Raw genomic sequence first — 13,190 nt, forward strand, 5'->3', positions numbered from 1 at the left:
TTTACTGATAGTGTCAAGTTTTGCCCTGTCCCACCCGTGTAGCTCCAAATAAGCCAGAAATTTGTGCATGATGAAATCATATGAAGCGTAGGCCATTTGACTCATTGAACATGCTCTGCCATTCTTTAAGATAATGATTAATTTGATCGAGGATTCGCCTTCACTCTTCTACCTGCACCCATGGAATAGCCCTCAATTTCCTTATACAATACAAATGTTTCTAGTTTGGTCTCAACTGTCTCTGTGGAAGAGAATTCCAAAGACAAACAACACTCAAAGTTCTCAGCTGATTCAAATGGAAGGTCCTTTAATTTTAAACTACGTACCTGGATTCTGGTTTTCCCCCATGAGGGGTAACAGCTTCTCAGTTTCTTGGTCCTATCTACTCAGAACCGAACATGTATGTTTCAATAAGATCACCTCTCATTTCTGAGTTTCAGTGAGTAGAGATCCAACCTAGTCCATGTTCCTCAGAAGACCTTCAATTCCAGGAGTCAAAGAGCTCAAGAACATTTTTTTAAAAATCACCAGGTTTCTTATCAGGCATATCCCAAACTCTTGTACTTTACCACGGAGGGCAGCAGATGCAATGAAACATTGTCTGGTTCCCCTCCAAGGGGAAATAGCTTCTTCACCCAGAACATTTCTTCAATGCCAGATCAGAGCTGTGGAACTCCCTTCTTCATAGCATTGAGGATGTCCTTACATCTTTAGGACTGCAGTGGTTCAAGATGGCAGCTTACCACAACTTTTTCAAGGGCAATTAAGACTGGGCATTAAGTGCTGACCATGTCAGCAATAGCCAGATCCCATGAACAAATATTTTAAAGAAGTAATTTCTACTTTAATGAAAAAATGCAAAACACTAAAATTTACAATTCCCATAAGCTAGAGAAAATGATTTAGAATCATAGACTCTGCTGTATAGCATGGAAATATATCCTTCGGTCAAACTCGTCCATGCCAACTAGATATTGTAAAAGGAGGTCTAGACTCATTTGCCAGCATTTGGCGTGTATTCCTCTCAACACTTCCCATTCATAAACCCATCCAGTTGCATTTTAAAATGTTGTAATTGTACCAGCCTCCACCACTTCCTCTGGCAGCTTATTCCATACACACACCATCCTCTGTGTGAAAAGGTTACCCTTTCAAAATCTTTCCCCTCTCACCCTAAATCTATGCCCTCTAGTTCTGGACTATCCCACGCTGGGGGAAGGATCTTGGCTATTCACCCCACCCACTCATGATTTTATAAACCTCTACAACGTCACCCCTCAGCCAACGCTCCAGGGAAAATACCCCAGACTATCCTGATAGCTCAAACCCTCCAACCCTGACAACATCCTGGCAAATCTTTTTTGAACCCTTTCAAGTTTTGCAGACCAGAACTGAACACAATATTCCAAAAGTGGCCTAATCAATGTTCTGTACAACCACAACATGACCTCCCAAATCCTATACTTATTGCATTGACCAATAAAGGCAAGCATACCAAATGCCTTCTGCACGATCCTATCTACCTGTAACTCCACTTTCAAGGAACTATGAACCTGCACTCCAAGATCTCTTTGTTCAGCCACACTCCCCAGAACCTTAACCTTAAGTGTGTAACTCCTGCTTGATTTGCCTTTCTAAAATGCAGCACCTCACAGTGATCTAATTAAACTCCATCTGCCGCTCCTCAACCATTGGCCCTTGTGATCAAGATCCCATTGTATTCTGAAGTAATCTTCTTTGCTGTCCACTACACCACCAATTTTGGTGTCATCTGCAAACCTACTAACCATATCTCCTATATTCACATCTAAACCATTTATACAAATACAGGCTGTTCTGCTATTTGCTGCAACATGACTGATGAATTGGAGACACTGTTTCTAAAGCATGAACTTTTAAAACTTGTTTGGTATAACACGATTACATTGTCAACATATTAACTGCTGTTTCTAAAGTAAGGTCTTTCTATAACGTGGAGTTGCACCAGGACATAACCATTGCATTATAGAAGAACTGACAGTAACAAGAAGCAGTGGATCCAGTACTGATCCTTGTGGCATACTGCTAGTCACAGGTTTCCAGGCTGAAAAGCAACATTCCATCACCACCATCTGTCTTCTACCTCATGAGCCAGTTCGTTATTCAAATTACTAGTTCTCCCTATGTTCTAATCTTGCTAACCAGTCTATGAGGAATCTTGTCAAATGCCTTACTCAAGTCCATATAGATCACATCCACTGCCCTGCCTCCTTCAATTATCTTTGTTACTTCTTCAAAAAAAAAACTCAATCAAGTTAGTGAGACACCCATGTTGACTATACCTAATCGGTCATTGCCTTTCTACATCCTGTCCCTCAGGATCCCCTGCAAAACTTGCCCATTACTGGTGTCAGGCTCACCGGTCTATAGTTCCCTGGCTTTTACTTTCCACCTTTCTTAAATAATGGCACCACGCTAGCCAATTTCCAGTCTTCCAGCACCTTCCCTGTGACTATCAATGATACATTTATCTCAGCAAGAGGGCCAGCAATCACCTCCCTAGCTTCCAGGGTACACCTGGTCAGGTCCCAGGGAGTTATTCACCTTTATACATTTTAAGACGTCCAGCATCACCTCCTTCATAATGTGGACATTTTTCAAGATGTTGTTATTGATGCCATGAAGTTCTCCATCTTCCATATCCTCCTCCATGATAAACATTGATGCAAATATTTAGTATCTCCCCAACTCCTGCAGTTCCACACAGACCTGATCTTTAAGGGGCCCTATTCTTTCCTTCATTACTCCTTTGTCCTTAAAACATTTGTAGAATCCCTTTGTATTCTTCTTAACCCTATTTACCAAAGCTATCTCATGTCCCCTTTTAGCCCTCCTGATTTCCCTCTTAAGTACGTATTGACTGCCTTTATACTCTAAGGATTCACTCTCTCTCTGCTGTCTATACCTAACATAAGCTTCCTTCTTTTTCTTGACGAAAACCTCAATTTCTCTCGTTATCCAGCATTCCCAACACCTGCCAGCCTTACCCTTCACTAACAGGGACGCACTATCTCTGGACTTTCATTATCTCATTTTTAAAGGCTTTCCATTTTCCCATTGTCCCTCTACTGTGAATATTCACCCCCAATCAACTTTTGAAAGTTCTTGCCTAATACCATCAAAATTGGCCTTCCTCCAATTTCGAATTTTAACTTTTACATTTGGTCTACCTTTTTCACCACTATTTTAAAACTAATAGAATTATGATGACTGGTCACTTCTCACCCAGAATAAATTCTAATGATCCAAAAATGAGAGTCCTTCTACCATGCACCAGCTCCTCAGGTTTTGCATTCATCTGCTCTAGCCTCCTCTTTCTACTCTCACTAGCTTATGACACCGGATGCGAGCATAAGAGGTGCAGTTAGTAAGTTTGCAAATGACACCAAAATTGGAGGTGTAGTGGACAGCGAAGAGGGTTACCTCAGATTACAACAGAATCTGGACCAGATTCCTGAAGAAGGGTTTATGCCCGAAACGTCGATTCTCCTGTTCCTTGGATGCTGCCTGACCTGCTGCGCTTTTCCAGCAACACATTTTCAGCTCTGGACCAGATCAGCCAATGGGCTGAGAAGTGGCAGAGGGAATTTAATTCAGATAAATGTGAGGTGCTGCATTTTGGGAAAACAAATCTTAGCAGGGACTTATACACTGGTCCTAGGGTATAGTCCTAGGGAGTGTTGCTGAACAAAGAGACCTTGGAGTGCAGGTTCATAGCTCCTTGAAAGTGGAGTCACAGGTAGATAAGATAGTGAAGGTGGTGTTTGTTTTGTTTTGTTTCATTGGTCAGAGTATTGAGTACAGGAGTTGGGAGGTCATGTTGTGGCTGTACAGGACATTGGTTAGGCCACTGTTGGAATATTGCGTGCAATTTTGGTCTCCTTCCCATTGGAAAGATGCAAAACTTGAAGGGGTTCAGAAAAGATTTACAAGAATGCTGCCAGGGTTGGAGGATTTGAGCTATAGGGAGAGGTTGAACAGGCTCGGGCTGTTTTCCCTGGAGCGTCGAAGGCTGAGGGGTAACCTTATAGAGGTTTTCAAAATTATGAGGGGCATGGATAGGGTGAATAGGCAAAGTCTTTTCCCTGGGGTCGGGGAGTCCAGAACTAGAGGGCATAGGTTTAGGGTGATAAGGGGAAGATATAAAAGAGACCCACGGGGCTTTCACGCAGAGTAGTACGGGTATGGAATGAGCTGCCACAGGAAGTGGCAAAGGCTGGTACAATTGCAACATTTCAAAGGCATTTGGATAGGTATATGAATAGGAAGGGTTTGGAGGAATATGGGCTGGGTGCTGGCAGGTGGGACTAGATTGGGTTGGCATGGATGGGTTGGACTGAAAGGTCTGTTTCCATGCTGTACATCTCTATGACTCTACTCGCGACGACCTCCTTTTGAAATTCCTGTCTAATTTCCTAAATTCTCCCACCAGAACCTTATCCTTTTCTCTTCCAATGTAGTTAGTTCCAATGTGTACACTGATCTCCTGCTGCTGCCCCCCACCTCCACTTTGAAAATATTCTGCACTACATGGGGATATCCTTGATCCTGGCACCATGCAGGTAGCACATCATTCTGATGTTTCTGTGTCAGCAACAGAAATGTCTATCTGTGCCTCTGACTAAAGAGTCTCCTATTTAAACCATTTAGTTTAAACTTTTTTTTCGAATGCTAGAAGGGTATAAGACTGTCAGCTAATTTCATGAAAGGGCTACATTATCTAATATGAACAAGGTAAAGAAAGGTTTTCAATAAAGCACAGTGATATGGCAGAGCACTACAAACTGAACATGTAATGTTTATGCTTAAACAGCTTTGGATGACATTGATAATTACAAATCAAACAGAAATTAACATGACGATTTAGGTAATCACACAAATATGCGGGCCTCCCTGACAACGCTCTTTAAAAGAAGCCACTGCCTGCAAAACCAAGTGACAGACAGAGCTCAGCAATCCCACAACAATCCCAGAACTAAGCTCTGCAGTGCTGCCACATCCAGTAGGGAGTGGTGGAGGACGAGGCTCCACAAACATCCCCATCCTCAAATATGGAACCGCCCAGCACATCAATTCAAAAGATATGGCTGAAGCTTTCACAGCAATCAGCCAGAAGTGCCAAATGGATGACCCATCTCAGCCTCCTCCAGTGGTGCCCAATAATACAGATATCAGTCTTCAGCCAATTCGATTCACTCCAAATGATATCAAGAAACAGTTGGAGACACTGGATATTGCAAAGGCTACAGGCCCTGACAACGTTCCCGCAATAGTCCTGAAGACTTGTGCTCTACAAGATCACGCTCCCCTGGCCAAACCGTTGTAGCGTAGTTACAACATTGGTATCTTCCCGACAATGTGGAAAATTGCCCAAGTATGGCTTGTGCATAAAAAGCAGGACAAATCCAATCTGGCCACTCCAAGCTATGCTCAATCATCAGTAAGGTGATGAAGAATATCATCAATAGTGCTATCGAGCTGAATCTGCTCAGCTGTAACCTGCTCAGTGATGCCCAATTTGGGTTTTACCAGACCACTCAGCTCTGTACTGCATTATAGCCTTGACTCAAACATGGACAAAAGAGCTGAATTCCAGATGTGAGAGGAGGGTGACAGCCCGTGACATCAAGGCTGCATTTGACCAAGGTTGGCATCAAAGAGCTGTGGCAAAACTGGAATCAATGGGAATCTCAGGACAAGCTCCCCAGTGGTTAGAGTCATATCGGAAACGTAAGATGATGATTGTGACTGTTGGAGGTCAGTCATCTCTCAGTGGGAGAGCATTGCGGTGACAGTGACCACAACTGCCTCACCTTTACCATAGCCATGGAGAGGGACAGGAAATGACAGTATGGGAAGGTATTTAATTGAGGGAGGGGAAAGTGTACTGCTATTAGACAGGAGCTGTGGAGTATAAATTGGGAACATTTGTTCTATGGGAAAAGCACAACAGAAATGTGGAAGCTGTTTCAGAAATGAGAGTGCTGAATAACTTTGTCCCACTGAAACAGGCAAAGAATGGTAAGGCGAAGGAGCCTTGGATGACAAGGGAAGAGGAGCTTCTTGCCAAGAGGAAGGAGAAAGCTTACTTAAGGTTGAGGAAGCAAGGATCTTTACAGGAAAGAATTCAAAAATGGTCTGAGAGCTAGGAGGATGCATGAAAACACCTTGGCAGGAAGGATTAGGGAAAACCCAAAGGCATTCTACACTTACATGAGGAATAAGAGAATGATCAGAGAGAGGGTAGGGCTGATCAGAGATAGTGGCAGAAACTTGTGCCTGGAGTCTGAAGAGGTAGGGGAGTTTTTTGCTTCAATATTCACTAGAGAGAGGGACCTTGTTGATAGTGAGAACACTGTGGACCAGGTTAATAGGCTTGAATGGATTGATATTAAGAAAGTGAATGTGTTGGAAATTCTGGGAAGCATCAAGACAGATAAGTTCCCAGGGCCGGTCCAGATATATCCACGGTTACTATGGGAAGCGAGGAATGAGATTGCTACACCTCTGGCGATGATCTTTGCATCCTTACTCTGGATGATTGGAGGGAGGCGGATGTTGTTCCTCTTTTCAAAAAAGGGAATTGGGAAATCCCTAGGAATTACTGACCAGTTAGTCTTACGTGTGTGGTGAGCAAGGTATTGGAAAGGAGTCTGAGAGATAGACATAAATCCCATTTGGAAAACCAGTTTCATTAAAGATAGTCAGCATGGCTTTGTGAGGGGCACGTCATGCCTCAAGCCTTATTGGGTTCTTTGAGGATTTGACGAGACAAGTTGAATGAAGGTTAAACGGTGGATGTGGTGTATATGGATTTCACTAAGACATTTAATGAGGTTCCTCACGGTAGGCTCATTCAGAAAGTTAGGAGGTATGGGATACTAGGAAATTTGGCTGTCTGAAAGAAAACAGCCAGTGCTAGTGGATGGAAAGTATTCTGCCTGGAGGTCAGTGACCAGTGGAGTCCTGCAGGGATCTGTTCTTGGCCCTCTGCTCCTTGTAGTTTTTATAAATGACTTGGATGAAGAAGTGGAAAGGTGGGTTAGTAAGTTTGTCGATGACACAAAAGTCATTGGTATTATAGATAGTGTTGAGGGCTGTTGCAGGCTACAACAAAACATTGACAGGATGCAGAGCTGGGCTGAGAAGTGGCAGATGGAATTCAACCTGGATAAATGCAAAGTGATTCATTTTGGAAGTTCAAATTTGAATGCTGAATACAGGGTTAAGGACAGGATTCTTGGCAGTGTGGAGGAACAGCAGAATCTTGGGTCCACGTACATAGATCCCTCAAAGTTGCCACCCAAGTTGATAGGGTTGTTAAGTCAGCGTATGGTGTTTTGGCTTTCATTAACTGGGAGAATGGGCTTAAGAGCCACAAGGTTTTGCTGTGGCTCTATAAAACCCTGGTTAGGCCACATTTGGAATATTGCGTCCAATTCTGGTTGCCTCATTACAGTAAGGATGCAGATGCTTTAGAGAAGGTACAGAGGAGATTTACCAGGATGCTGTCTGGATTGGAGGCTTTTGTGTCATGAGAGGTTGAGTGAGCTAGGGCTTTTCACACTGGAAAGAAGAAGGAAGAGAGGTGATTTGATAGAGGTGTACAAGGTAATGAGAGACTTTTCTAGGAGAAAGTGAGGACTGCAGATTCTGGAGACCAGAGTCCTGCTCCTCGGATGCTGCCTGGCCTGCTGCACTTTTCCAGCACCACACTTTTCAACAATGAGAGACTTTTCCCCAGGGCAGAAATAGCTGTCACGTGGGCTGATAATTTTAAGGTGACTAGAGGAAGGTATAGGGGAGAGGTCAGAGTTAGGCTCTTTACGCAGAGAGTGGTGGGTGCGTGGAATGCATTGCCAAGGTAATAGAGTCAGAGACATTAGGGACATTTAAGCAACTGCTGGACAAGCACATGGATGGCAGTAAATTGAGGGGTGGGTAGGTCAGATTGAACTTAGATTAAGATAAATGCTTGGCCCAACATTGTGGGCTGAAGGGCCTGTATTGTGCTGTACAGTTCGATGTTCTATCACAGTTCCAGGACATCTCTACAGGAATTCCTCAGGGTAGTGTCCTCGGCCCAACAATCTTCAACTACTTCATCAATGACCTGAGTGTCAGAGGCTGAGGGGTGACCTTATAGAGGTTTATAAAATCATGAGGGGCATGGATAAGATAAATAGACAAGGTCTTTTCCCTGGGATGGGGGAGTTCACAATTATAGGGCATAGATGTAGGGTGAGATGGGAAAAGATATAAAAGGGAACTAAGGGGTAGGTTTTTCACAGAGGGTGGTATGTTTATGGAATGAGCTGCCAGTGGAAATAGTGGAGGCTGATACAATTACAGCATCTAAAAGGCATCTGGATGGGTATATGAATAGGAAGGTTTTAGAGGGATATAGGCCAAGTGCACACTCAGGTCAGGGGTTTGTTGGAATATTCCCCACTTGCTTGGATGAGTGCAGCCCCAAACAATTCTCAAGAAGCTTGACACCATCCAAGACAAAGCAGCCTGCTTGACTGGCACCGCATCCACTCCCTCCTCCACCCACACTCAGTACACACTGCTGCTAAAACCATCTGCAAGATGCTCTGCAGAAATTCACCAAAGATCCTTAGAAGTAGTCATGAGTTTGGAAAGTGTTGTCTATCTAGATGAACAAGGACAGCAGATAGACTGGAACACCACCACCTTCAAGTTCCCCTCCAAGCCACTTAGCATCCTCACTTGAAAATACATTATGGTTCCTTCACTGTCGCTGGGCCAAAATCTTGGAATTCTTTCCCCAATGGCAATGTGGGTCAACTCAAATCAAGTGGATTGCAGTGGTTCAAGAAGGCAGCTCACCACCACCTTCACAAGGGCAACTAGGGATAGGCAATAAATCTTGGCCAACCAGCGACGTCCACATCCCACAAATGAATAATTTTTTTTTAAAAAAAGTGATGCGACTCCTCTATAAAATCATTGGTTAGATCACATTTGGAATATTGTCTCAATTCTAGGCAACTTATTAAGGAACGATGTTAAAGCCTGGAGACTGTGCGAAGGTTTGCTAGAAAAATTCCAGGAATGAGGGATATCAAATAATAGTAAATATGAGAGAAATTGAGTTTGTACTGCCTAGCGCAGAGATTAACAGATTACCTTTTTGATAAGAAGAAAATTCTATTTCCACTAGTCAGTATGTCAGTAATTAGGGGTCACAATTTTAAGATTCAGCAAGAGAGCTAAAAGTGCAACAAGGACAAACTTCTTTACTCAGTTGTTAGAATTTCGAATGCATTGCCTGGGAGAGTGGCTGATGTGGATTCCATTGGAGATTTCAAGAGTGCTGAACATAGATATTTGAAAATTATTAATTTTGAGGACTGAGATTGTTGTGGAAACTAGGACCAGCTGAGTAGCTCTTTTAGGATTTTGTATAAACAAGATGGATCAAATGGCCTCCTTGTGAATATAAAATTCTATGATATTATACGTATTCCATGGTATCCATTATTCCCTAGCAACATAAAAACATACTTGGTCATCACCAAACTTGTCCCTAACAGGTGGTCAACAACTGCAAACAAATCCATAGGCCTGGGATTCTCTGGTAAACTGATTTTGTTTATCCTTATGACTTCAGGAAGACAAAATTTCATTCAGACAGTTATACTTATTTATAACTAATTAGTTTCATGAATAGTAGCCCCACATTTATGTGCATAAGCTATTTATTTTGGAATCACTTGCAGTCATTACCAAACTTCCATAATGCATTTATTGTGAACCACTAATAAATATTATCAATGATTAACTATTACTAAATGAACAGTACACTGACCATCTCAAGGAAGCTATCCAGGTTTCGTGGTGTAAACTTGTCCTGTTCCTTAAAATGGCTGCTTAGCAGTCCCTGTGCTATTGACAAGCTGCCTGGAGTTGGGGTTGCACAGTATTCCTCCAACTGCTTCCTTCCCAAGATGGAATGAATGAGATCTTTGTCCATTCTTTCAGCCCATCTTCCTCGTGGCTGGAATGCTTCCACGGTGCTATTTCCAGGTCTATCCTGCACACATCCATCACCTGCCTCCTACAAACCCATGTTGAAAGAAAGTGAACTTTTCAGAAAATTGTCGTCAATAATTTTGACTTTTTATATATAATATACTTTTATTAAGAAAAAATAGATTTTTAAATATTACAAATACAAAACAATGCAATTCAAAACAGTACAAAAATAGTACAAAACTAAACCCAAATAATAAAAAATTCCCCAACCCACCCTCCTATACAAATGTATAAACATATATAGAGAAGTATAAAATTTAAAAAAACCTAAACTAGCTATTTAACTAACTAAATAAATACCTAACAACAAACAAATTAATAGTAATAACTCAGCCCAGCCAAACAAAACACTCATACATTCACAGTTCCTCCTCCCTGGATATTGGACTCATGAAACACAATCGTTACGGCTATATAAAAGCCCTTGTTAGTGTGGCAGATAAATCTGTGTCCAGGTATTTCAAAAAGGGTTGCCATGTCTTGTAAAAATTCTCAGTTTTGTGGTGTACCATATTTGAGAGAAAATCCAGGGGAATATGCTCCATAACAATCTTCCGCCAACCCGACCTGGGGGTTTTTCTGATATCCAACCTCGCAAGATATTCTTACATTCTGTGCAAGGAAGAAGATTGAAAACTTTTGCCTTATGCGAGTCTGCAGGAAATACAATGGGTAGGCCCAAAAGGAGTGAAATAGGATCCTTCTCCACCCCTACACCTAAAATCCTCTCCATTGCACCCACCACAGTGCTCCAATATGTTTGAAGCCTGTCACAAGACCAAAGACAATGGGTAAGAGTATCCGTACAAACCTTGCACTTGGGGCATGCTGAAGATACCCCTGGTTTAAATTTTGACAAACGGTCTGGGTCTAAGTGGACTCTGCGGAGAATCTTCAACTGTAAAGCATGGGTCCTATTGCAAATTGATATCTTCCTTGCATTCTCCCAAATATCCTCCTATGCCTCTGAAGAAACTTCAACATCCAGCTCTCTTTACCACATCTTGCAGAGTCGATCAGACTCTTCTGAGGTGGCACCCCCCAATTGGTGATATAGAGTACTGACAGAGGGTGTACTCTTAGCCCTTCGTACCCCTCTTTCTATGTCAGATTTGTAGGTGTCAGTCAAAAGTGTGGTCCTTTTTTGAATAAAATCCCTAACTTGAAAAAAACGAAAGAGTCGCTATTAGATAACTTGTACTTCCATACTAACTGATCGAAGGACATCATTATATCTCCCTCAAATAAATCACCCATGCAAGATATACCACTAGCTATCCAACGTTTAAATCCTGAATCTATCATACCTGGTTGAAAACTCGGCATACCCACTAAAGGTGGAAACAAAGATGTTTTGCCAATATTACCTTCCCTTTGCCGAATTGCCCTCCATGCTTTAACAGTATTGATGACTATTGGGTTATGGCAATATTGCCTAACTGTTCTCACCTTGTCCAAAAACAGCAAACTGGTAAGGGGGCACCTTGCCTGGGAGACTTCGATATCTAGCCATATTGAAAGAGGGTCCCCACAAACCCAATCACTTACATAGGTCAAAAGCGAGCTTAATTGGTAATTTTTAATGTCTGGAAGGTCTACTCCCCCCCAGTCTGTGAAGCAACTGCAGTTTGGCTAATTTAATGAGGGGCCGTTTACGGTGCCAGATAAAGGAGCTGAACCAACTGTTCAGTCTCCTGAGGGTTTGTTTATTGAAAATCAGGGGGAGCATCCGTATAGGGTATAGCAAACGAGGGAGAATATTCATCTTAATAAGCGCTATCCGACCCAACCATGAGACTGGAAGTGCCTCCCCATCTTTGGGGATCTTGTTTAATTTTTTCAAATAATTGAGTAAAATTAGCTTTGAACTGCCAATCCAGAACTGGAGTAATGAATATGCCCAAATACACAAAAACCCTTCTGTGACCACCTAAATGGGAATCTATAGTCAAGAGCCAACTCTTTCGTAAGACCACCCATAGGCATAGTCTCTGATTTAGCAAAATTAATCTTATACCCTGAAAAAGCACCAAATGCGTGAATGCATTGTATCAGGCAAGGCACTGAGACTGCTGAATTTGTCAAGAAAATTAGATCATCATCTGCATACAGCGAGATCTTATGTAATTTTGACCCCACTTCTGGAACTGATATATTGAGATCCCCACGAATGGCCTCTGCCAACGGTTCAATCACCAATGTAAAAAGTAATGGTGAAAGGGGACAGCCCTGCCGGATGCCCCTAGAAATATTAAAATTGCTTGATCGTACCCCGTTGGTAATGACTGCAGCGAGAGGTACACTGTAGAGAACCTTTACCCATCTTATGAAAAAATAAGTTTGACCTTAATGAGTTATTATACTTTAATTTTTTTTCAAATATTTGCCCTTTTCCTGGATTTTTCACAAGTATATTCTCACTATTTTTCAGTTCAGTTACTTAATCTCCTATCCCTACTGAAGGGCAGGGTTAATATATAAAAAGTGACCTCTACCAATGGCACAGTTTGCAAGTTAACCCACAGGACAGATATCAAAGTACCACAAAAGCAAGCAACAATTTTGGATTGTAATCTCTGCTCCCGTTTCCATGTTTTAAATCTTTGTCTGCTTTTGGTTTTATTCTCATTTGCATCCCTTTTTGCCTTCAGATGACAGTGGCTTATTACTGACCCATTCTCATCACCTCCAGACTTATGTTTTGAGTCTTCATTTGTCCCATCAATGCTTAAAGCAAGTTTGTACAAACGGGCAATTTAGCCTGGTTCAGAATAGATTTCTTTTTAAGAATCAAGCATTTGATGGCTCAGCAGGTAAATACTGTGTGCGAGGAATGAGTTCAGGACAAGTCACAACTCAAGTCCTGTTTAGAAAGCATTGCAGATGTCCTTGGTGCATCTCCAAACTCAGACTGGGAGGAAAAAATAGTCAGGAGGTTCAAGGTTTTCATCAGTATCTGGTGACCACTGCTGTATTAGATGAGTGCTAACACTTGGTTGTGTTCTGTTCAGCAAATAGCCTGATAACACACTGTCCACAACTGCAATGAAAGATGACTAACCAAAGTCACAATGTGACAGAAAATGACT

General features: G+C 42.1%; 1 protein-coding gene across 2 annotated transcripts in view; it reads right to left on the reverse strand.

Annotated features, from left to right (window-relative positions):
- The window catches only part of LOC122542905 (WD repeat-containing protein 62-like), a 179,101-nt gene that overhangs the window by 54,325 nt on the left and 111,586 nt on the right, over positions 1 to 13,190 (reverse strand). For both annotated transcript variants that reach the window (XM_043681047.2, XM_043681046.2), the window contains exon 22: positions 9,875 to 10,123. In XM_043681047.2, coding sequence (XP_043536982.2) covers positions 9,875 to 10,123 — 249 coding nt within the window. The remainder of the gene's footprint in view (positions 1 to 9,874; positions 10,124 to 13,190) is intronic.

Source organism: Chiloscyllium plagiosum, unplaced genomic scaffold (genome assembly GCF_037043375.1).
Source record: "Chiloscyllium plagiosum isolate Xiang-an unplaced genomic scaffold, Cpla_swu_hap1 HiC_scaffold_47, whole genome shotgun sequence".
In the NCBI taxonomy this organism is placed as follows: Eukaryota; Metazoa; Chordata; class Chondrichthyes; order Orectolobiformes; family Hemiscylliidae; genus Chiloscyllium; species Chiloscyllium plagiosum.